This window comes from Cnephaeus nilssonii (assembly GCF_951640355.1).
Source record: "Cnephaeus nilssonii genome assembly, chromosome: 1".
NCBI classification, from domain to species: domain Eukaryota; kingdom Metazoa; phylum Chordata; class Mammalia; order Chiroptera; family Vespertilionidae; genus Cnephaeus; species Cnephaeus nilssonii.
In genome coordinates, this window is record NC_137072.1 from 39,425,913 (window position 1) to 39,452,057 (window position 26,145).

General features: G+C 48.5%; 1 protein-coding gene across 1 annotated transcript in view; it reads left to right on the forward strand.

Annotated features, from left to right (window-relative positions):
* The window catches only part of ADARB2 (adenosine deaminase RNA specific B2 (inactive)), a gene marked incomplete at both ends in the record, with an annotated part of 417,934 nt that overhangs the window by 325,798 nt on the left and 65,991 nt on the right, over positions 1 to 26,145 (forward strand). Inside the window, one exon of the mRNA XM_079787310.1 lies at positions 23,661 to 23,775. Coding sequence (XP_079643436.1) covers positions 23,661 to 23,775 — 115 coding nt within the window. The remainder of the gene's footprint in view (positions 1 to 23,660; positions 23,776 to 26,145) is intronic.

A 26,145-nucleotide genomic window follows, 5' to 3' on the forward strand; every position in this document is an offset into this window, starting at 1 on the left:
TTCTGAGGTGCCGGATGGACATAAATTTGGGGGGACACGATTCATCCCAGCACAGTTTGTTTAGTTAGATGGGTAGTTTGGGCGGGGGGCGGGGAGAGAGAATCACAAAAGATACACAAACAAACAAAAGTAGTGGAGAGACAGAACTTACAGAAGACAGGCAGTTACTGGGACAGAAGGCATGCATTTTTCTGATGAGAAGGAAGGAGAAGGGATAAGGGAAGAGGCCGCTGTGATGTAAAGATGGGGGCGGTGAATAAAGATGAGGGGAATTGGAACATGCATCAGGAAAGTGCTCCTCAGTGAAGGAGGAAGCAAGGCCATCCGCTGAGAATGAGAAGGGCCATGGGGTCAGGGAAATTGGGAAGAAGGGAAACAGTTTGGGGCAGGTGTCCTGGAAAATCAAACAGAGTCATCAGGTCAGAATTGAGTCAGAATCAGAATAGCTTGTCTAATGCAATCATTTCACTTTAGAGATAACAAAACTGAGGCCCAAAGACCCTGATTGACTTGCAAAGTCTGACCCAAAGGATGGTAAACTGCATCTCTCCAGGAGGCCCCCTGGAGGGGAGAGGTCCTGGATTGGAAGGAGCTGCCCATCCTGGTGCCATGACTTCTCCGATTCTGCTTTTCAGCTGAAGCAGAGGTAGCTGGGCTGCCCCCTCTCCAGCATGGGATTGTGTGCAAGCAATTTCACAATTGTTGAGCCAGGAAGTCGCTAAAGACAGAAAACCCAGGCACATGTGTGACAGCTGTCTTGCCACCCTCCTACTTGCTCTTTTCCCTCTGCCTACTTCCCCTTTGCCTACCCGACACTCATGACCCCAGCTCTGACCCTCTGTTTCCCAGGACATCATAAGAAACCCTCCACCCTCAGATCTATCACTGTGTCCATCCTCCCGGCCATTGGGGTCTCAACCCGGGGCTGTTGGAGAGGCATCAGATATCCCAAGCCTTATGGAAATGTCAATAGCCAATGCTCTTTTCGATCATTTCCTCTGGTAATGGTGTGGCAAGAAGGCTAAAATTGCCTGGCAGGCGTGGCTCGGTGATTGAACGTCAATCAATGAACCAGGAGGTCACAGTTCCATTCCTGGTCAGGGCACATGCCCGGGTTGTGGGCTTGATTCCCAGTGTAGGGCATGCAGGAGGCAGCCAATCAATGATTCTCTCTCATCATGGATGTTTCTATCTCTCTCTTCCTCTCCCTTCCTCTCTGAAATCAATGAAAAGAAAGAAAGAAGGGAAGAAAGAAAGAAAGAAAGAAAGAAAGAAAGAAAGAAAGAAAGAAAGAAAGAAAGAAAGAAAGAAAGAAAGAAAGAAAGGAAGGAAGGAAGGAAGGAAGGAAGGAAGGAAGAAAGAAAGAAAGAAAGAAAGAAAGAAAGAAAGAAAGAAAGAAAGAAAGAAAGAAAGAAAGGCTAAAATTGTTGAACATCTACTACAGAACAGAGCCAGCCACAGGGGCAGAAAATGCTCAGTACAGGGTGTGGAGCCTTTACATTATTCCACACCCTGTACTAACTAAGCCTGTTGTGATAGATCAGATTATAGGCAGCAAATAGTTGCTTCCTCCTGCCTCCTTCATGGAAGGAACATCCTGCTCCATCCCACTGATGTTAGTCTTATGCATGTATCTTACTAAGACCAGTGGGATTTGGGGGAACTGATGAGCAGAGATGTAAAATTCATCTGACCAGTTGGACTGGACTCTCGCACACCTCGAGAGTCTCGAATAATCCATTCACAATGAGAACGGGTCGTGGGTATCTGCTCACACAGGAGAATAAGACTTTGGTGAGCAGAGCTGATCCCAAACCACATGGAAGCCTCTCCCACAGAGCCCAGCCCAGATCAGTCTACACCAGCCAAACTACAGACACCTGAGTAACTAATGCATGCTTATTGATTAAGCCATTGTGTTTAGGATGGCTTGTTACACAGAAAGCACTGACTGATACACCGTATTTAAAGCCATTTTTGCTACTAAAGTCTGTGAATTAAGATTTTTAATGAAGCTTTAGTTCTCCCATACTAAATGATATTAAAGAATATTTATCTGAAAAAATACTTTGAAATAACAAATAAAAGAAAACCACTTATTATTGTTATTCCATATTTTAGATTTAGATAGCCATAAGAAACAAAAATTCTTAATGAGTCCCTTCTCTTACTGTGCTATTTCCTATCTCTAAATAAGCCAGGATTTTAAAGATAAAACCAATCCCATCAGTCCACTTAGCAGCTAGAGAAACAGCGGCCCGTGGAGCAAGTCTGCCTCCCAGCCCTGCTGCCTGTGACGCCTCTCGTCCGGCCCGATGACTGAGCTCTGCTGTCCAAGTCACATCAGAGATACCTGATGTTGCCCCCAATTTTTTCTAATGAAATTGTGGTGCTCTGCCTTTGTGTTACCTACGTGGCTTTAAAGTACACATCGATGCATTTCAACACATTTCTGACTAGTGTCCAAGTGACATGTAATCCCCACAGGTTTTGCAGCACACGTGAAGTTCATCCCTTGGCTCACTCTTCTGACTTTCCTCACTCCCATGTCACCTTTGTGCTCCCAGCCCCATCAAGCAGCCGGCCAACATTGACAAATGTCACCGTTTCAAGCTCTGTACTAAACGTGATGGCGTGGTCCCAAACAGAAAGACAGTGTGCTGGCCGCCCGGGGACACTGGCATTTAAAAAGCTAAAACAAGCACCATAATGAAGACATTCACATTGTTTTCACCAGGAGAGAATGTAGGTTTTCCAGCAAGAGCAGCTTCTGAGCTCCATCAGTGGCTCTTCACTCTGGCTGCACACTGAAATCTGCCATAATTGTATAATGAAGGTGTCCTGGCCTCTCCGCCAGGCATTCCATTATAATTGGTCTAGGTTAGGGCCCCCGCACAGGAGAATTTCCCCAGGAGAATACAATATGCAGACAGGACTGAGACCCACCGGCTTATGCTGTGATGCAGACATTGGTCGGAATTGGGTCGGGCTAATGAGGGATGGCTTGCACGGTCGAGGTGAAACTTGACCAACTGAAGGATATGATTTAACTGGAATCCCATTAAAGGTATGATAATGAGTTCCGCCAAGCTTTGAAATTGGAAGTGAGCAAAAGAAAGGCAAGAAAGCTTCATCTAACCGTTATCAACACGAGGCACTGATGTAAAAGGAGGAGGCAGCTAGAGGAAGAACTCGTAGGGAGAAGCCTGTTTCTCCAGCTGTAGCACAGAATGTCATCTTTTCAGAAAGCCAAGGGCCTTGTCAGCCATGTTTGCAAATGATTTGATCCTCCCAGATTCTGCTGTGGCAAAGGAACAACAAGCCATTATTACTCACTGTGGTAACGAGTAAGAAGAAGTGGCTAAAGACATCACTCCGGCCAGCCAGCTCCTGTTGCTGCCTAGATTTTTCCTGGGCCCCTGTTCTTGCACACCCTGCTGATGACAAATTCCAGCATGCCCGCCTCCCGGGACGTCAGAAGTGGAACCTCCCAAAAGAGATGCCGAGAGAACACTTGGATTGAGAGACACGGCAACACACGCTACTGATCACATCAGCAACAATGCATCTTCAAGGGTAGGAAAGGGACATTTTCCCTCATCTCGAATAATCCATTCTTGCACCATCTGGGGCTGATTTTCAACATCTTCCCTCACCTCACCCTCCCACCTGATGGAATTCTCATTCCTGCAAGATGGTCTTTCAAATGCACTCCAAGATTTTATTCTTTGTTTGCACTTCCCTTCCCAGCAACAGCCAGCCCCTGACGCCCTCATCTCCGCCTCAACCACAGATGCCATCTTTTGTTTTGCATTTAAGTTGCGGGAAAGACATTGCCCTGCTGACACTTCGGCGCAGCATCAGTGAGTCGAGTCTGTTATCCAGGCTGCAGAGCCATCTGGACTTCCTGCTGAAAAGGTTGGACATGGTTTCAGGCAAGATTTTTATCAGATATAAGAGGGGGAGAAAAGTCTTGAATGCATTACCATCTTCCAAGGTTGATGTCAGATATTTTCTCCCCTTGTCAGTTGCAAAACAAAGCAAAGAAAGATGACAACCCAAAACCAAAGGAGCTGGGATAAAGATATACATCTCCAGAGGGAGCTTTGTCAACGGAAATGGAGTATAAACAAGATATAAATGAGTTTCGGTTTTATCAGAAACTTGACAGACTTCCGTTGGTATAACAATTCGCCCGGCATTTCCAAGCCTTTGAGGGAGTGCCCTGAAAACTCGGAAGGAAATCCTCAGTGTCAGGACAAAGGCAAGATTTGCTTTCCAAAGCCTATTAACGGTGTTTGAAATGCACACAAGGAAAAAGGCAGAGGGGAAGACAACACAACAGGCCTCGTGAAAAATAAAACTTTGTAATATCTCTCTCTCTCTCTCTTTCTCTCTCTCTGTCTGAATGGATATAGACTTTTCTAAAAAGGTTCAAGTTTTCAGTCCAAGAATGTTGGTATCTTAGCAACATACTGGCTACCACAAGGCTTTGGGTGCTTTTTCTCCACCAGTTACTGAAGAAAAGTCAGAATGAGTTCTTGTGTCAGAAGCATCGCCTTAACAAGGACCTTTATTGGGAGAACAGGCTACATGGGTGGCCGGGGCCCTCTGCGCTCAGCTCTGCATCCGGGCCCTCGGGTGGCAGGCGCTCTGTAGGTGGCTAATGGCACGTGACTGCCCTCCAGACGGCGGGCTGAGTGCCGGCCTCATCCTGCAAAGCACGACACCCATGACGAAACGGTGCATCTTATCCTGAGAAGCAGCCACAAGGCTTCCTCGGCACAGGCCTGGAGACCCATAAGCCACCTTCGATTCCCAGTGCAATATGAATCAGTGAGCAAAACACCTGCTGATTGTGGGGGGGAAACTACTGAGTTGCTAAGTGTGTAATGATTTGGGAAGAAGATGACTTCATGGAGAAGGGCCCGAGCTTGGCCTCAGACCAAGAACATCCTGTCTAAGTAAGGGCTTAAATAGGCTGTACAGTAGAGTGATGGTTATTGATCCTGGAAAAAGTCATTTATGTAATGTTTTCCAATTCTTGCTAAACATTTTACTTGGACAACCATTTACTTTGTGTCTACTAGGCTCCTATGCTCTGTGGCTGAAACCAAAGGGGTCCTCCAGCTTCTCCTTACTTAGCTGAAATTCTTTTGGGCAGATTGGAAATCTCAGGACAGATCCCACACATCCACGGAAAGCCGAACGTGGCCACATTTCATGCGGCGAAGCACAGATGAGCAGTGCTCTGGGTTCTGGAAGGAAGGACACAGTCCTGGGGAAGTCCCCAGGAGGATGCTGTGCCGGGAGGAGGCAGGCCTGGAAGAGGACAAGGACACCACAGGAGTAAGACAGTCAGAGCGGAGCCCTGACCGTGACCTGGTGCCGAGGGCAGTTGCCCTGAGTGAGGACGGACCCGACCTGGGGACCTGGGCCACCAGCACGGGGGCTGTCTTGCTGACGTCACAGCCAATGACATGAAGGGCAGGGGACAGAAAAGATCCTTCATGGAAGCCTTGTTGGGTTGAGGAGGACATGTCACACCCGACCAGGAACAACGTGGGTTTGCTTCCTGTTACACACCTGTGCTCGGGCACTCACCCAGTTGCCGTGGCAACCCTGTATTGGCTCCTACCCACTTGTGAGCTTTCTCTACCTGGACCCTCCCTTCTGGCCACTGGCTCTGTGCCTTAGAAATGGGCTGACCTCACCTCATAACTGTCCCTAAGTGAGAGTCCAGGTTTGAGGCAGGAGAGGTACGGAGGTGGCAGTGGGTGTGGGGGGAGGAGGAGGGTCTAGGAGGAGGGCAGGCTTGGAAGAGAGGGAAAGCTCCCCACTTATGAGCAGCCCCGACCCCCCGGTGCCCAGCGGAGTCTGTGGGATGAGGCACCGGCTGTGGGCGAGGAGCACAGGAGGGGAGTGGGTTGCTGTGCTAAGTGACTGTGTCAAATGTGAAACAGGCCTAGTGGCCACATGCCAACAGGACACCCTGCAGGACCCACACCCTGCACCCTGGGGGCTGAGTGGCAGAGGGCTAGGGAGGGGGACAGACACTGACCATTGTCCAGTGTCACCCAGCGGACAGAAGATGACGCAGGGGCCCTGCGAGGTGCCTGCCGCTCCACACTCCCAGAGCCACTAACAAGTCCATCTGTGCTGCTCAGACAGCCTGGGAGACCTGGTGACATCATCTGTCACAAGGGTGCTTTATTCTCTCGCCAACTCCGAGAGACACTCATCAATGCCTGTGAGGAAGCCAGAGAGAGTGAACTAGACGGGAAAACAACTCCCCTTTTATCCCAGATAAAAGGCCTCTGTGGGAATTTTAAGTACAATCCTGTTTCCGAATCCAGGTGTCTCTGGCCAGAGTTGCCAGGCCTAACAGCTACTGTCTCACCAAGCGTTGCTGGGGGGGGGGGGGGGGGGGGGGGAAAGCTCGTCAGTTCTCTGGGGCCACACACCCAGCAGAGCAGGGACTTGCCCCAGAGGCTGTCTGGAGGCAAAATAGTTGTCACAGGAGATGTCACCTCCTCTTCTCCCACTTCCAGACCAGCTGGGCACATGCCTCATGCAGACTTCCTCAAGTCCACCGAACGCCTGCACCTACGGCAGTAGGATGCTCCTGCGTGGTGCTGACCAGATCCAAATCTTAGAGGAGGTTCGTGGAGACACGAAGAAAATGCTCTCTGCATTTCTTATTCTGCATTTATAGCAGAAGAGGGCTGGACAGAAATGTCAAATTCTAGAGGAGCTAGGAAGTGCTCTCCGTGGAGCCTGGCAGACTCTGACACAAACTGTGACACGTCCGCTCCCTTCTCGGGGCACACAAGGACCCACCCCAGCCTACTCACCCCTCAGCCTTCTCTTCTGCAAAGCAAATACCCCCACTCCTTGACCATCCAGGCTGCCCCCCCACCCACCCACCCCAGACCCCTTTCACCTTTAGACTGAAATCTAATAAAAACCTATTTAATAAAAACCCAAAATACCATATTATCTCATGCTTCCACAAGAATACAACCAAAGGAGTCACTTGGGTTTTGTGTTTGTTCTAAACAAATGTGACATATTACCCTGATAAAAGAGACTATGCCTGCTGCTTCACTGGGCTGCTTATTTCTTCACATGTTGACTGAGTCCCATGATCTGGCAAGCCCCTTGCCAAGTGCAGGGATCCAGAGGTGAATTTGGAGCCTCCCAGGCGCTTTCACACCAATGGGGCCATCGGATATGTCAACAAGCTATCAGAATAGATTGCAGGAAAGCCTTCGGACAGAGGTATTTTTCCATTTTCCTCTTCGCTTTGAATAGCTTTATTTCTCTTCAGTATGATTGCTCGGCTGGGACTTCCAGTACTGTGTAGAATAGGACATCCTCGTGTGTCAATTATATCTCAGTCAGTGGGAAAAAAGGGAAGAAGGAGGAGTGGCCCTCCTCGCCTTTTACTAGAGGAAAAGCTTTTGGTTTTTCTGATTGTGATGTCAGCTGTGGGCTTTTCCTTTAATTATGTTGACACAACTCCCTTCTATACTTATTTTGTTGAGAGTTTTATCGTAAGTGGATTTTGAGCTTTATGAAATGTTTTTGCTGCATCTTTTAAGACGATCATGCAGTTTTTATCTTTATTCTGTTACTAGAGGCCCGGTACATGAATTTGTGCATGGGTGGGGTCCCTCGGGGTGGCCTTGGGAGATGGGGCTCCAGCTCGTGCCCCCAGCCTCGCAGCCCCACAGCCCCACCTGGCACCCCACCTTGGCCTGGCCTGGTGCTGCCCCTTACCTGCTCCACCATCCCTCCTGCAGGGCGATTGATCAGGGTGGTGGGGGGCGGCAGGGGGCCCACAGCTGCTGCCGGTCGCCATCTGCAGGGCAATCAGTGGGGCAATCGGGCCCCCACTTGCACCTGCCTTGGCCTGGTGCTACCCGCTCACCTGCTCCACCATCCTGCCATGGTCCCGCTCTTGTCAGGGCCCATCAGGGCTGGCAGCACCTCCACTGCCGCCCGCTGCCAGCACTGCGTCAGCACCCCTCATAGTGAGCAGTTGAACACCCGGTCTCCTGATCGAAGTCCCAGTCGAAGGACCGCCGAGGGGACAATTTGCATATTAGGCTTTTATTATATAGGATGTGTTGTATCACATTGATAGATTTACGTATGTTGAGTCATCTTTGCATCCCAGGGATAAATTCATTTGGTCATTGTCACTTTTAGTGTGCTGTTAAATTTGGTTTGCTAGTATTTTATTGAGGATTTTGCATCTATGTGCAGGAATATTGACCTGTAATTTTTTTTTTCTTACGGTGTCTCTGGTTTTGGTATTGGGGTGATCCTGGCCTCATAAACTGAGTTTGGAAGTGTTCTCTCATTTTATCATTTGAAATAGTGTTAAAAGAATTAGTATGAACTCTTTGAATATTTGGTGCAATTCACCAATGAAGCCATATTAAACTGAGCTCCTTGGTTGAGAAATTTTTTGACATTTTTTTAAAATTGAGATATTGTTGAGAGATTTTTTTATTACCCACTCAATCTCTTTATTTGTTATTGTTCTACTCAGGCATTCAACTTCTTCTTGATTACATTTTGGTAAGTTCTAAGTTTTTAGGATTTTATTCATTTTCACCAGATTATCCAATTTGTTGGTATGTAATTGTTCATAATAGCCCCTTATGATCCTTTTCACTTTTGAGGTCTGCATTGCAATGTCTCCTCTTTCATTTCTAATTCTATTTTAGTCTTCTCTCTTTTTCCCTCAGTTAGTCTAGCTAACAATTTGTCGATTTTATCTTTCAAAAAAAAAAAAAAGCTCGTTGATTTGTTATTTTTCTGTTCTCTATTTGATTTATTTCTACTGTAATCTTTATTATTTCTTTCCTTCTGCTAACTTTGGGCTTAGTTTGCTCTTCTTTTTCTAGTTGCTTGAGGTGTATAGTTAGGTTAAATATTTGACATCTTCTTTGTCACTATAGGCATTTATTGCCATAAACTTCCCAATTATTTGGTGAATATTTTCTAATGTATATCATGCCACCAGCATCTTTTGGGTATTGTTTTCTGAGCATATATAATGTAGGCAAGGCTAAGCTATGATGTTTGGTAGGTTAGGTGTATTAAATGCATGTTTTACTTAACATTATTTTCCACTTACCATGGGTTTATCGGTGCATAACTCATAGTAAGTTGAGGAGCATCTGTATATTGTGTCTCTATGTACACCACTTTATGTCTAACTTATTTTGGATCCCTTTGGCTTCTTGAATCTGTATGTATATTTTGTTCCCCAGATTTAGGGAGTTTTTTGCCATTATATTTTTAAATACACTTTCTGCCTCTTTTTTTTTCTCTCTCTGCTTCTTCTGGACTCCCATAATGCATATATTGCTCCACTGACCATGTTCCATAAATCTCATAGGATTTCTTCACTCTTTCTCATTCAATTTTTTCCTCCTCTGACTGGATAATTTCTAATGACTTTTCTTTGAGTTCATAGATTCCTTTTTCTGCTTGACAGGATCTATTGTTGAAGCTATTTCTTTCTTTCTTTCTTTCTTTCTTTCTTTCTTTCTTTCTTTCTTTCTTTCTTTCTTTCTTTTCATTGCATTCATTGTTTTCTTCAGCTCCAGAATGTCTGTTTGATTCTACTTTATGATTTCAATCTTTTTGTGAAACTCCTCATTTTGTTTCTGTCTTGTTTTCCTGATTTCATTGTCTATCTGTGTTCTCTTGTAGCTCACTGAGCTTCCTTAAAACAATAATTTTGAATTGTCAGGAAATTCATGGATCTCCATTTCTTTGGGGTTTGTTACTGGAAATTCATTGTGTTTCTTTGGTGGTGTCATGCTTCCCTGACTTTCTGTGTCCCCTGTATCCTTGAAGGAATAGTCACCTCTCCCAGACTTTAAGGACTGTCTGTGGTGGGGAAAGGTGGTACAAGGGTGCCAGCTGGGGGTATGTGCTGAGATGCCAGGTTTGGCACAGGTCCCAGGGCCTGTGACAGCACTGGGCCCAGATCACATGTGAGTATAGCAGTGTGAGTCCAGGACATGGGGAGGCAATGACTATTTTGTTTGTGCAAGTTCAGCTGAAAGAACAGCATTTTCCAGGCCATCTCTCTCCTGTTTGCTGAGTGCATGTAAACAGAGCTGGAATGGGTCCCTCTGGCCTCCGGTCTCTTTGTAAGCTTGAGGAAATACTCCATGATGGTCTCACCCTGGCTTTAGTCAGTGCCTCAGATGAATTGTTTGGAATTATTTAGCAATTTTTATCTACTTAATTTCTCCTTTCCAGAGCCTATTTTCAGGGTGAAAGCAGATTAAGGGTCAAAGTCATAAGATAAAAGGGTCTGAGAGTGTATCCTTTATGGCATTCAGAAGTCAGTGTGACATGGACTTCAATGGTAATGTTGCAAAACAGGCATTAGCATTCGTCATTATTTAGGCAATAACTTTAAAACTTCTCATAAAGTTAACAAAAACTGGGAAAGTAAATATTACATCTTTTCAATGGAACAACTGGTTTTTCCACTGGGAATCCTTTTCTTTTTTATACACTGAAATGGTACTTCTTGTTTATGTCTTTTTAAATCCAGATGAACTCAAACAACCATGAATCAAAGCCAAACAAAGGGCCTCATCTGTTAGCATCCCCATATTAGCACACTAACGAGAATTTAAAGATTCTAATTAAGCCCAGATGCAAAATAACTTCCTGAGTACATCCGAAAGCACCAGTTTAACAAAAACAGAAATATTGCATTCTTCTAATGTGGTTTTAGTTTATTTTCTACATTTTTATTGTACTCCAATTTGAAGTTGATTGTTAAAACAGTAACTACTGCTTTAACAGATTTGCAGATGTCTAACAATTTAGGTAATTGTGAATAACTATAAATTTACTTAATCAGAGGGTAGATATACAGATATCTCTGCTCATAATCCTCAACTCTCAGCTCCTCAAGGTAATGAGCATGGGATCTCTTAGGCTTTGCTGAAATCCTCAATGAGTAAAAAGCCTTTGGAAGGCACTTCTGACATTGTGGACAAGAGCCCAGATGTTAAACTAGAATTCACACACCTGGATTTGAATTCTAACCCTACTAGCAACTGCCTGAGTCGGCTGTGACAAGTCAGCTTAGCTTTTTCAGCCTTGGTTGCCTCATCACAAAACGCCCACCACCCTGATGCCCGGTCCCTAGGGAGCAGCCTGGGAGCAGCTGTAGGTTGTCATTCATTCCCTTCCCTCCTGCCAGCAGAAAGGGGCCTCTACCTGCACTGCTCATAATAACCCAACCACTGGAGCCCCTTTGCCCTCTAGTCACACTCCACTGGAGGTGCTCGTGGGCTGGACAATGGCTGGGCTAATTCACAAAACAAACAGCAAAAAGCAGAGGATGTGATCCATTTCTCAGACCTGGGGGAAAAAGAAAAAGAAGTTCAGCTCCCGATATTGCTAAACCTTTGTCACCAACATAGCACACAACCCATTCATATAAATGTGTCCCACCTTTTTCTTTTATTTAAAAATATTTTCTTTATTTTCCTGTTTCTTTAATATAACTAATCATGTAGAATTTTAAAATGTCAACAATGCAAGATTTGAAATGCTTTCATGTCTCTACATTTGGAATGTACGAATGTGGCCAGCCCCCAGCCCTGTCTATTAAAATCCATCCCATCGTACATACTGAGGGGCCTTTTGGTCTACAGGCAGATAATTCTCTTGTTCAGCAAACGACCCACAGTTTAGAGCCCAGCCCTAGGGGAGCAAAGGTGGACCCTCGCTGTCCTGCTCCTGGATCTGCTCAGCTGGTTTCAGCATATTCAGAGGTAGGAGTGAGGACTGCTCTTCCTTTGAGAGGCTGACTTTGGTGGGGGCCACACTGTAGCTCTGCATGGGGGGAGGTCTGCATAGACCAAAGAGAGAGAGCGCTGGCAAGAGGAAGCAGGACACCAGTCACGTGGAGGACAGGCTGACTGGGAGAAGATGACAAGATGGGCTAATATTTCACTGCATGCGCAGCTCATGGCTCTTGCACGGAGAAGTCAGTCCTTCCAGTTTTCTGACCCCAGGAGGCATAGGTGGAGCACCTGGCCTGCCTGTCACAATCCCCCTGGTCATCCCAGTTCAGCCAGCCCTGAGCATGACTGGCTGCTTCCCTCAGTGCTTTTGCAAAGAGAGCCCCACCCCCAATGCTCTGACCTTCAGGTCCTCTCCAGGTTTTAGGCAATGTTAAAGAAAAAATATTCACTGCTGGCACTTGTTTAGCACAGTAAGGGAGACTTTATTCAAGGGGGCCGGGGCGGGGGGTGGGGGAAGGTGGTGGTAGGTGAAGGGACCCCTGCCGTGGAATCTGCAGGGGAGAGACTGGGCTCAGCTCTGAGTGCAGCATGGAAAGTGGTGATCTACAGCGAGGAGCAGGTGGGCTCCGTGGATAGAAGCTCAATAAAAGGAAACATCAGGGGTCTGGGGGGTGGGGAGCCTCTGGCTAAACAGACCTTCAGGACTCCTGCTGAAGATGGGCCCTGTGATCAGACATCAGCTGGGGGCGGTGAGAGATGAGGAGTTTGATCAGGGATGGACTTGTGCTAAAGGCCCTGGACAAGGCCCTGGACTTGTGCTAAAATTGGAGGATGCAGAGAGAAACACAAAAAGCCCAAAAGGCAGCTCAAGGGAGCCTGAGCAGAGTTTGGCCAATTAGAGAATCTTTGTCACAATAGGTTTCAAACTCCAGTGTGATTGTGATCACCTGAGCAGCTTGCGGGACATGCCAACGCAGGCTGCACTGCCTGAAACTCTGACTCGGGGTCCAGGAAGGGCCTGTGGACCCAAAGACCATCCCTGGTGGCTCTTCTGCCAGGAGTGGTCGCCTGCCTCCCCCAGAGAGTCCTTCTCCAATCGCCAGGCGTCCTTTGCTCCCTAGACTACTCAGGGAAGGCAGCCATAAAAGCCGCATTTGTGTGAGAGGCAGAATTTCATATTCCCCACCTGTCATCTCGACGATGCATTCGTGCTCCTAGGCTGACCGTGTTCACTGTGGTCTGAGGAGGTGTCGCTCCCAGGGCACCCACCATCCTTCTCAAGAGACCTACAGGGTCTCTCTTGAGACCTCCAGGGGTTTAGCACATGCCCTCGGGTCTGACCAGACCTGTGTGTCCCTGGCAAGGAAGTTTACTTCTCTCAGCCTCTGCTGGTTCGTCTGTAAAATCGGTCCTAAGAGTGCCTGCCTCCCCGGGTGATAACGCAGATTAAGGAAACGAGATGCACGGGACGTCCAGCACCTGAGAGCTTTGGCCCTTGAGAAACATCGGCCACCATCTGTCACGCAGCTTCATACTTCCCGGTTTCCGTTATGGGCTTTTTTATAGAGAGGACCTTGTCTTTTCATCTCTGTATTTCATTAGTGTCTTGCTCTATCAATTTTGATTGATTCTCTCCCCCAGCAGACGGGGATGGTGGTGGGATAAAGGTGGAAATGTTTGAGGAACAGGCTCCACACTGGCCTCTCCCCAGGCCATTGTGGACACAGCACGTTCCACAGCCAAGGCTCAGCCAGCACCTGCCTGCGCTGCTCCAACCCCAGAGGCAATGCACACTTCGCGTCGCACCATGTGTGCGAGCTGACATCGCGGCCAAGGTGAATAAGACGGGATGCTCGTCCTCAGGCGCCAGGAGGGTGATGTTCATGTCAGCAGTCAGAAGTAATGTGGCTGGAGGGTGAAGTCAGAGAGGACAGAACCCAAAGCCAGGAAACCACGTATAGACAGCCAAGTAGCCAACGATGTGGGTCAGCATGATTGCAAACATTTATTTAATGCTGGAATGTATTGTTGCCAACAATGCTGTCTTCCAAGTTAAACACATGATAACAAATTTAAAGTTGGTAAAAGATCAAGTAAATAGTGTAACCAGCTAGCATTTCCTCACCCCAAATGGATGATGTCACTAAAATGACTGCATGAGACAGTTGACGTGTATGTGATTTCTCTTTACGATCCCAGGTATCAGTGTCTGTGCCTAGGGGTATGGATTAAAACTCACTTATGCAGCTTTCAGAGTTCCTCACTGTTTGGGTTCTTTAAACATGTGCTGCACTGGGCGTGCCAACGTAGGGCTGAGTCAGAGTCGGTGGGCAGGATGGTGGGAGGACCACAGAGATCACTCCCCACACACCCTAAACAGAGCGCACACCTGCCTAATTATATCAAAAGTTATCCTTTAAGCAGCTCACTCCTGAGGAAACTTTCATTTCACTAATCTCATTTAATAAAGAGGGAATATGCTAATTGACTGCCACGCCCTCAAAGATGGTGGCACCCGCAGCCACAAGATGGTGGCGCCCAGTCCCCTCAGCACCACTGGGGGCCCTGCCTTCAGAGTCCCCTCAGCCCCCCAGCTGCCCAGGGCCAGCCCAAGGCTCAGGCAAGCCTAGGATGGTGGCTGCCCAGCCACCCAGGGCCGCCTGAGGCTCAGGTAACCAGGGCCAGCCAAGGCTTGCGCTGCCCGCAGTGGCAGCAGCAGAGGTGTGATGGGGGCTTTGCCTTCCCTGATAGCTGGGTCGCTCCTGGACTGTGAGAGGGGGCAGGCCAGGCTGAGGGACCCCTCCCTCCAGTGCATGAATTTTCATGCACCGGGCCTCTAGTGATGTCAATAAATGGGAAGTGTTTCTATGAAACTATGTCTTTGCACAAGTTTGGACAATAATAATGACAACAGTTAACACTTGGGTATCAGATACTGAGTATACAGTCCTGGGTACTGTATTAAGCATCTTGCTATATATTCTCAATTCATATTACAAATGAAATGAGAGATATATTCTCATTTCATTTGTAATAATCCTATGATGTAGGCATCACTCTGTTTTAGAGATGAGGAAACGGAGGCCTAAATAATGCTCACGTTACACCACTGTCAAGTAGCAACACCAGAATTTGAATCTGGAAGAGCATGAGTTCAGTCTGGTTTTAAGTCTTCGGCTGAGTAACCCTTCACAGTCTTAACTTGAGCTTAGTCACCACTGCCAACATTATTTTCTTGCTCTGGGGTTGGGACAGTCTCCAAGGAGAGGGCACAGGGCCAACCGCTGGACGGGGATGTATGGAGGTTGCTGGTGAGATGAGCAGTAGGTGGGTGATGTTGGTCCAGAAATGTTCAGTGGAATGCCGTAGGTCTCTATGCCAAGAATCGGGATTGTGGACTTCAGAGGTAATGATGCCTCTTCGACACACGAGGAAACCAACAGCTCAGAGATGCCAAGTGCCCGTTGGCAGCTGCACAACTGGGAGAAGATGTTGACAGAGCTCAAGCCCCATTCTTCTGATTCCAAATGCGGGGCTTTGTCCACGATGCCATGGATGCAATTAAGAGTTTTCATCTTTCACACCTTCCTCCAAATCTATGACTGGCCTCTGGGTAATTTGAGATATAGACTAATTAAAGAGTCAAATCATTTAAATGATGTGGTCGGACATTGGTTTGCACAGTCCCTGACTCTGAAATTAATGAGGCTTTGTTGCCATTGCCAGCAAACAGGAGTCATGACCAAGACCTAGAGATGGCCTTCTCCATGGAAACACAAAGGCACATTGAGATGTAAGTTGGGGAGGAGCATCTCCCATCCACTGGGGTTATTTCTGAGGCTTTGAATTGCTGGTGGCTGGATAATGCTTCCAGCAGCATTTCTCCAGCCTTCCCAGTTCAGAGTGGAAATTGGTGGGAGAACGGTGGGAGGAGGCATGTGCTTTGTGGAGGATGAGCTCCAACAAGCCTGGCACAAGACCTTCGCCCCAGTGCTGGCCGCCATCCACAGGCCCTTACCATTCATCTCCTCAGAGCGTCACCATGCACCACCATGCCTACAGAACAAGGTTTGAAGAAGGGACGACAGAAACTGCTAGCACTGGTCCCCAGGCTGTCCTGCCCCACCCACATGCAAATCTAACCTTTTTGGTATTCCAGCACTACAAACCCGGAGACAGGATTTCAACAGGAAAATATTTACTGAAGGATTTCTCCTTCATAATCTATCGATTTTAATATCCTTACCACTTGGGCTGAATGTCAGTTTTACCCTGAGGACTGCCATTGCACATTTGAACACATTCTATTTATTTATGGCATTCAAAGTATTAGTGTTGGAAATGAGTAAAGCTTGAGCCTTTTGGTGCGGCTGCGTGAAGTTTATTTTTTCTATTTGAATAATGCTGGTAATTCGGCATGGTAATTGGGGCCAACAGGCAGCATGCGGGCCCCAAGCAGAAGCTAAAGTAGCGTTTTGGCTTAGTTTTTCCATTAAGTACAATAATACACAGCTCATTGACAACGGGGCACTGTCTCCACTTAACCTGTGGAACCAGGAGCACCTGATTATCACCATCATTTCACAGAAGCCAAGTCCTCTCTCCTCTGATCGGTCCCATTCCAAATGTCCATCAGTGCCAAGTTGTGCATGAACAGTGTCAGCTCTGCAGCTGTCAGATGGAGCTCATCGGGGCTCTGTGCAGGCACTTGGGGCATCCACACAGACTCTGCAAGCCCCCAGACCCAGACCCAGCTGCCCACCCCTATACCTGTCCTGAGAGAAGCCCTGTGAGGCTTCTGCAAGGAGGAGCCTTCAGTGGGATCACACCCCCACCCAGCCTGCCCCGGTGCAAATGCTCCCGGCGGCCAGGAGTGAGGTGTGAAAGACACAGCCCTTTCCTCATACCCAGCGACCCTTTAGAGGCCCTTTCTAAGTTACTAAATCACCAACAATAACGAGGACAGCTGAATGTCTCTCTTTTTCATATTTAACAAAGAATTTATGTTGCAAATGACAGCAGGCCATTATTCGGGATTTGGAGTGGGTTTTCAGAGCCTCTCTGTGCAGGGCTTTCTGTATCACAAAGCTGGCCTCTCACTTGTCCCTGGGCCCGGCCTCTCCTGTTCACTGCAGGAAGCAGGGGCATCCGCTGGGCCAGACCACCCCACCCTGAGTTGCCGTCAGGGCCTTCCGCTTGCTTTCTGTGATGATGTGTCCCTGGTGCTTGACAGCACTGAGCCCGAGGAGGCAGATGAACTTGGCCTGGAACCAACGTCCTCAGCTCTCACCCAGTGGCTTTTCAGTTCAAGTTCTCATGACTGCTCTGCATGAGTCCTTTACTCAGGACATACTGAACTGCTCACTGCCAACCCAGAAATAGATTGTTCGACCTCTGAACTTCAGGCCATGGTTCCCCAAGACTTTCCTACTCCTCTAATCCCTGCCAATATAGATTATGAGAGGCCTTCGGGCCCAGTTCTAACGTGTCTGTTTCCTCCTCCAGGGAGCCCTCCCTGACTGCCTCACCCCGAACCACTGCCCATATGTGACTTCTCCTCGCTGTGTATAACTGTACACTTCCACCACTGGCCACATGGAGGACATGCATCATAGGCTGTCTACTCTGTAATTAATTAATTCACATGATTGTTAACAGATCAGAGCTATGATAGTCCCTGCCGTATGTGAGGGTTAACTGCAATAACACAAAAAGCCTTTAGAATGTGTCTGACAAGGAGTGACCTTGCAATAACATTGGCTATAATTACTATTGCCAACAAAGTCAATAAAAACATTGACCCCTGTCCACAATGGGGTAGCTATAGTACATCACATAGTTATGGCATGCGTAGGAGAAAGAAAAACAACTTGTTCAGGTTGTACCAAAGAGGTCACAGCGTGTAAGTGCTACTGGGGCCTGGAGGAAACACGCGATCACCATGGAAGCTGTTACAGGGCCTGGAGGGTACTTGTCTACCCTCTATGACGTTGTTGGACAGAGACAGGAATGTGTGTCTGTAAGCACCATGGTCCCTGCCACCGGGCCTGGACCCAGCCCCCAAATAAAAGACTGTTAAACGAAGATGTGGGTTGCTCATAAGATACAGTGAGGAGTCTGTGTGCTCAATGTCAGAGGAAAAATCTCACATTAATTTTAAAAGTGATGATACAAAATAGCTTGGCCCACATGCTCAAAAAAAAAAAAATACTCTTCAAATTAAGTAGTTTGCACTTATTCATCCTCAAGACTGGAATGACCTCCTCACAGCCCCGGGACGGAGACTAAAATCTGAGTTTATAAAAGTAACCAGAGGCATGAGCTTGTTTTGAACACTGTAGCTGCTTCTCCCGTAAAGAGAGTGTGGAGTGGCGAAGAAAATCAGATTATTTCAGAGTCTGATGAGTTGGGTTTGAAGTAACCCAAGTGGAGTGTATATATTAAATCCCAAGTGATTAAAACATAAATAATTTCCAGTGTTCAATCAGTAAGTATGTCTCCCAACGTGAGTTCCAAGTCTAGCTTTTAACTCCCCAAGTCATCAACGACAATGTCATTTACTAGTACATACACAGAGCCAACTACAGAAGCTACCTGCAGCTGCAGTCCTGTGTGTGATTTAATTAAAAACCAATCAAGCACTTAGCCTGGTGGTGCCGCCAGAGATGCGGGGTGTGAGGGGCAGGCGCCCACTGCTCCACTGAGGAAACACAGGACACAGAGCAGAAACCTGGAATGCTGTGTTTCTCTGGATGTTCCCAAACCCAAAATACCTCTCATTCCTCAGAGACTCCCTGAGTCCCTGTAACTGGTGCTCTATCTTCTGAAGGAGATGATTAGTCATGATATCTCTTCCTTTGACCTTTAAAACCAGAAAAACTAAGGGTGATGATGGTTCAAGACATAAACCTTCTATAAATTCTCCCTCAAAAAGCCACAGCAAGACTTTCCAAAGCAGCCCTAGGAAGTTAAAAGGATTGTTTTGCTTTTTTTTTTTTTTTACATTCGCTGCCTCTATAAAATGTTAATTGAGAAATGTGCTTAACATAAATGTCAAGGACCCCTAAAAAAGAAATTTTTTAAAAGGATAGAGGGGAGGAGATGTTTAACAAAAGGTCCCTATGGAGCATGCCTGGTTCGGGGAGGAGAGAGGGCAGCTCAGCACGCAGCCCGCCCCGCAGACCTGGGCCTGAGACGGGTGCCTGGGAAGCCTGTGGGGCTCTGGGTTGACATCTCTGCGCACCGTTCAGAGCTGACTCTCAGCCCAGCCAAGCCACCTGTCCTCACCACCAGCCACAGCTCAGGTGCCTTGCATAGAGCACAGCCTTGCAGGGGTTTAGACAGATTCTCAGAACAAGTCCAGGAATGGTGAGTCCCTCATCTCTCCTCCTGTGCTACATCAACTGGCATAAAGCAGGTGAGCATGAGCTACCTTATCTACACTTCTTACTGCATATTTCAATCCGACAACCACAGACAAACAAAAATAAACCTTCCTTACGTGAAACCCCTATTATGGCTTAACTGGCAATAGAACTGTGCAGAGAAGCTAACCCATAGTGTCCAGGAGCCTTTACCACTGATCCTCACACAGAGAACTTCCCCAAGGCTGAGGAGTCCCTAGGGAGCACACAGGTCAGCTGATCACCTAGATCCATAGGCCTGTTGAATCAGCCGTAGATCTGCTTTAGATCAGGATCCACCATGCCTGTCAGATCAGCTGGTCATCTGGATCCATCTGGATCCATCATGCCTATTGCATCAGCTGTAGATCAGCTGGTCATCCGGACCCATCATGCCTATTGGATCAGCTGGTCATCTGGATCCATATGGATCCATCATGCCCATTGGATCAGCTTTAGATCAGCTGGTCATCTGGATCCACCACACCTGTCAGATCAACTCTAGATCAGCTGGTCATCTGGATTTACCATGCCTGTCACTTCAACTGTGGGGTATGGTGCAGAGCATTTGCTATTCATAATAAAGTACAAGGCTTTGTGCACTATTTGCTTTTCCTTAATTGATTGTCAGGTTTTATTTGCCTTCTTATAATAGATTCCTCTCCTTCTCTATTACTCAGAGTAAATAATGCCATTGCTGTAACCTACACCCTGAAAAATCAGTGACTTATAATCCCACGCAGTCATCAGCGGGTGGGGAACTCACAGCCCCGGCCCCTCCGTGTGGAGGTCCATTCCCGAGGTCTCAGGTGGTGGCTTCTACATGGGCCTCTATTCTTTTATCAGGCGTCCTGAACATTTATGTTAAGCCTATTTCCCTGCATCCAGCCTGGGTGAGGGAAGAGAGAAGTAAGGGCTTGAGGGTGGGCGAGAGAGGAAACAGAGGGAGGAAGGGGTGCACTTAGTTAGCCCTTGGTGTAGAGCACCATCATCAGAAAGGATGTTTGTCTGTGTGATGTTGTATTTCCAGTGCACTATGGGCTGAATGCTTGTGTCCCCCAAATCCATGTTGAAGCCCAAGAGTGGCTGTATGTGGAGATGAGCCTCTAAGGAAGTGACTAAGTTAGATGAGGTCCTGAGGGTGCGGCCCATAGGAGGAGGCTCCAGAGCCGGCCGCCTCTCTCCACTCACCCTGACCAAAGGCCACGGAGCTCACAGCCAGACGAAGAGGCCCCAGAGTGAGGCCAGCCCTGCAGCACCATGGCCTGGACCTCTAGGCCCCAAAGCTGTGAGAAATAAATGTCTGTAAACCACAAAGTCTCTGGTGCTTTGTTATGGCATCTGAGCAGATCAACAGTGTTAGTATCAGAAAAAAACAACCTGTTTCCTCTGGAATGTTTACCCTTCCACCAGCCTGCGTGTCCCTGGGCCATCCCTGAGAATCTCTGCAGCAGCTTCCTTGTCAGCGCTGGCACCCCGAGTCTATTTTGCGTCTAAGTGAGGAGGGTGCTCTCTGGGTTTCCAAATGAAAGAGGGCTTTTGTGTGCTTTATATTATTACTTAGTGGTTTGGAGCATCCTGTTCTGAGGGCCCTACGGGCCCTGGAGGCAGACACAAAGTGACAAGCTGTCTCCTATTGGCAGTCTCATCACTTCTGGAACATTCAGAAATCTCCTTTTACACAGAAGGAAAAGGACACTTGAAGGCACCTTGAGAGCAGTTTCTTGTTCCCACAGCACATGGCGGGGGGGTCGGGGGGAGAGGAAGTCCAGCACTTTGAGGCAGACAGAAGACACAAAGGACACCAGCTCTGCCCCTGAGGCGCCTAAATCTCGGGGAGGCGAGGTGAACACACAGGAAGCCGCTAGAACTGACTCTGGATGTGGTGGCTGCCCCGCCAGGGGAGGGAGCCCTGTCATTTGGGTTCCTGTGTCCACACCAGCAGGACAGTGGCGGATGACCCCAGTCAGCGGTGTGCCACGGAGCCCGCCAGTGAGGAGACACCGCTCAGCCTGTGGCCTGAGAAACACACGTCTGTGGAAGGAAGCCCGTGAGCCCCTCTTTCCTTTCAAGGTCATCTCGGATGTCAACATCCACGAGGCCTTTCTGGACCCCGGAGTGGATGGTGCCCTCGGCCCCCGCCCGGCAGGGACCCTCTTCCCCATGATGCGGCTGCAGGGGTGCGGGTGCTGGGTCTTGCTACCGGTCCTTTGAGAACAGAGCTCAGAGGCCCTGCTCCAAATGCAGATGCTCCCCAAGGCCACCTGGATCTCAGATCCTGGGCTCCCTGGCTACTCCAGCCCCACCTCGGTCAGCGGTCCGCCCCCCCTCACTGGCCTCCCAACCTGAAGGATGACTTGCTATTTGGTCAGGGCCCATCATTACAACGGGGAGGATAAGACCAACACCTCGTGCTCAGGGCTCAAAGGGCACCGTGACCCCTCCCAGCCCATGTCCACACCTGGTGCGCATTCAGTCAGTGGCAGCGACTATGACCACTGATGTCATGTCCAGTGACAGTGTCCTGAGAAGAGACAGCACAGTAGAGACAGACAGGAGAAGCCACGTGAAGACAGAAGCAGGGATGGGAGGGATGCAGCCACAAGTCAAGGGATTCCTGGAGCCCCCAGAGGCTGGAAGGGGCAGGAGGGACCCTCCCCTAGAGCTCCGGCTGCACAGTTTATGGTCACTTGTCCCAGCAGCCCTCGGGACACTCACACACAGGTGCCAGGGACATGTGCACGCCCTCTATGGACCCCAGGTTCCAGGTCACAAAGGGACAGGACAGCCTCCGGGTTTATTTCTAAAACTCTGTGAGTCTGTGACTCCCACCCCAAGGTGAGGCATCTCTCCAAGCAGCCCGGGTTGCCTCAGAGCTGAGCCAGGGAGAACCCCCAGGACACACATCCCACATACAGCAGGCCCACAGCCGGCCCCCATCTCCAGCCGGCCATGCCAGGAGCCCACAACCCTAAGGGAAGCCAAATTTGCATGGCATCTGTCACCTATGGGTTTCCGGAGCAGCCACAGCAGCACAGGGAAAGACCCCCAGCCCCACAGGTACTGGGAAGAGGGGTGCTGGCCCACCTCCCCTGCTCTCTATGAGAAGCAAGAGCTAAGAAGCCTCTAGCTGTTTCCTTGGCAGGTTTCTGGTTTCCAGGAGGCAGGCCTATTTTCACACGAACATGGTGTGTTTTTTTTTAACTATTTATCCTTCGTAGTGTACTTACCTGAGACCTGTTCTTATCTGGAACAAAATAGCCAAACATACCTGGTGAGACAGTGAAAACCCATTCCAACAGAAAATGACCTGTTTGCCCACCTTCTGGAGAAGTGGATATTGTGATTTGGCTGCAGTGACGGGGAAATAATAGTGATGATGGGACAGTAATAATAATGACGGAAGAAGAATAGCCGGCTTTGTTTCTGAGCACTCACCCAGAGGCCCCATGCTAAGCATTTAAGAGCCATCCACCCACTTAATCCTAACAAAAGCACCGTCAGATGGAAATTAAGGGGATTAACTAACAAATTAGAAGACCAGGTGCCAGCTGACTCACACCAGGTTTCTCTGAGTCCAAGGCCTATGCAGGTCACTGCCACCCAGCTGCCTCCCACAAAAAGTAGCCATGGGCCATGTGCAGAAGAACAACGTGTCAGCCACGGATAGGGGACCAGGGGAAAGGAGATGGCTCTGAGCAACACCAGCCATGTTATTTCACATGTGCTGCTTTAGCAGACATGCGAGGTACTTTAGGGATTATATCAAGTTGCTGTGTGTGTGTGTGTGTGTATTTGTCTTTATGTGTGTGTGCGTGTGCACAGGCATGTGTGTGCTGTGTGTATGTACTGCCTGAATAGTATGTGTATGCATATGTACAGGTATGTATTGTGCTTGTGTATCTCTGTGTACGTGTGTCTGTGTGTGCATGGGTGTGTGTACACATGTTGTGTGTATTTACATGTGCAGAAACATGAAGAGAGGAGGTCATGAGTGAGCTGTAGAGAGCAGTTCAGCCAGGAAAGTCCCTGAGATGAGTGGGTGTTTAGAAACTGGCTCTGCAAAACTAAGCAGAAAGTGGGAACCAATTGTCCCATGTATGCAGGTCCCCCAGGCTCCCCTCAGGACACAGCTGAGCTTGCCCCTCTGAGAGGCAGGGCAAGGGAGGACGCAGACACGGACACATTTCCCTGCTAGGGTTCTGCTCAGGCACAGGCAGGCTCCTACCCAGCGGCCAAACTGGGGGTTAATTCCTCAGAATCAGGGCCCACGTCGATCAAGTATTTGACTCTTTCCCGAGGCCAGGGGGTCATGGTTCAGTGCGTGTGGTGGCGGGGCGCCGTGTGACAGGGTGACCTCCAGACTCCGCACATGGGGTCATGGCTTTGAGAAGGAGGGGAGGACGTGAGCGTGAACCACTCAGTGTCAAAGCAGCCTGGTGCTTCTGTCTTGCAGGAATTCGCCGACTCTGTGTCCCAGATGGTCACGCAAAAGTTTCGTGAGCTGACGGTGGGCCTGACGTCCATGCACGCCCGCCACAGAGCACTGGCAGGGATTGTCATGACCAAAGGTAACGCCTCACGTCTTTGCTGTGGGATTTGCATCTCAAGGAGAGGAAATTAGCACTTGCCTGGTCTTAGGAAACAAAAGATTCTCCCTTCCATCTGAAGACATGAAAAGGAAAACAAAACTAGACACAGAGGGATCAGTGACAGAGTGTGTGACCAGCAAACCTGTAGTGCCAGTGGTTGTGTAACTGCACCTCCTTACAGCCGTCTCTGCACAGGCTTCTCTCGATTTCCATAAAATTAAACTAAGGACTGGCCGGTCCCTTTGCTATTGGGCATTTCCCTACATCACGTTGGCAGGAAGAGTGTGCGGTGCTGGAGGAACCAGTAAAAGCTGGAATGCAAGGCCAGGCCACCCGATAAGTCACTCCAGGCTGGTGGGTGAGGCTTCCATTACTTCCCGCTCTGCCTTTCCCTCCCCCACTGCATTTTCTCTGTGCTCAGCCCCGTCCAGAGAATCCACTTCACCTGAGAATTATGAGCCCCTCCCTCTGGGGTACAGTCCGCCCAGGAATCCTATCACATAAGAATGAATGCACCCCTTCCTGCCAGGACACCCCACACACACAATGCTCACAGATGGATGTCCATCCTCAGGCACCAATGACAGAACCAAAGGAAGCCATCGACAGCCACGGTCATGGCTGCTTTTATAAGCCAAGGTGGGAGAAAATGGTGGTTGAATTTAAGCAGTCAGCACTAGTGAGAACATTATGGACCTATTCATGATAACTAACCAGCTAGTTATTTGAATTCAAATGTTTTTGTTTCCAAAGTTTGGCGTACGTTGGTAACAATATGCTACAAAATGGTTATTATAAAAAGAATTAGCTGAGTTGAGTTTCACACACACATTCTGCATGTGTAGAAGTCTAAGACCGAAAAGGACCATCTACCTGATGTCCAAATATATTTGTACTAGAGGCCCGGTGCACAAATTCATGCACAGATGGGGTCCCTCAGCCTGGCTGGCAATCGGGGCTGATTGGGGCCATGTCACCCAGGCCCGATTGGGGCCGATCAGGGCCAGCTGAGGGGAGGGATCATGGGAGGTTGGATGTGAGAGTGCACTGATCACCAGGGGGCAGCTCCTGTGTTGAGAATCTACCCTGTGGTGGTCAGTGTGTGTCATAGCCGCTGGTCGACTGGTCGTTCGGTTGTAAAGGTCTCTTAGGCTTTTATATATTTACTAGAGGCCTGGTGCATGAAATACGAGCACTCGGGGAAGGGGGTTTCTTCAGCCTGGCCTGTGCCCTCTCATAGTCTGAGAGCCCCGCGATTGATCACCCCGCAGAGGGAGATCCCACCACCACCAGCCGGGTAACCTGGGCCTCCCTCTTTGGGGCGACTGCGGAGCCCCCGGCAGGTGGCCTGGGCCTCCCTCTGCAGAGTGATTGTGGGGCGATGGCGGGGCCCCCAACCAATCGCATCGCACCCGCCTTGACGGTGGCAGTCAGCACTGGGTCGCTATAGCACCCATGACCCAAGAGGGACTGAGAGGTCAGCAGTTCAGCCTGCTCACCAGTCCCCGCCTACCCGAGCCTGCTGCGCACGCAGCCTGGCGATCGGTCGTCCATTTGGTCGTTTTGGACGTTACGGACCCTGGCTCTTTATATATTAGGATATTAAAATCTATTTAAAACCAGGCTATTGGTACATTTCCATCGTTCTCGACCCCAGTGCCATCCTGTGCAAGGACACAGGAGCAGGCACATGGCACTCAGGAAACTGTCTTCATTTCAGCCAGAGGATATGTCACTTGTCCTTTCTGTTTGGGGCATCTTTTATCTATTTTTTATTAAAATTCTTTGTTGTTGAAAGTATTACATACGTCTCCTTTTACCCCATTGACCTCTCTCCACCCGCTCCCACCCCCAGCACATGCCCTCACCCCCCTACTGTCTCTGTCCATTGGTTATGCTTATATGTATGCATACAAGTCTTTTGGTTGATCTCTTACCCCCACACACACCCTCCCTTAACTTCCCTCTGAGGTTTGACGGTCTGTTCTATGCTTCTCTGTCTCTGTATCTATTTTTGTTCATCAGTTTATGTTGTTCATTATATTCCACAAATGAGTGTGACCATGTGATATTTATCTTTCTCCAACTGGCTTATTTCACTTAGCATAATGCTCTCCAGGTCTATTCAAGCTGTTGCAAATGGTAAGAGTTCCTTCTTTTTTACAGCAGCATAGTATTCCATTGTGTAGATGTACCACCGTTTTTTAATCCACTCATCTGCTGATGGGCACTTAGGCTGTTTCCAAATCTTAGCTATTGTAAATTGTGCTGCTATGAACATAGGAGTGCATATATTCTTTCTAATTGGTGTTTCTGATTTCTTGGGATATATTCCTACAAGTGGGATTA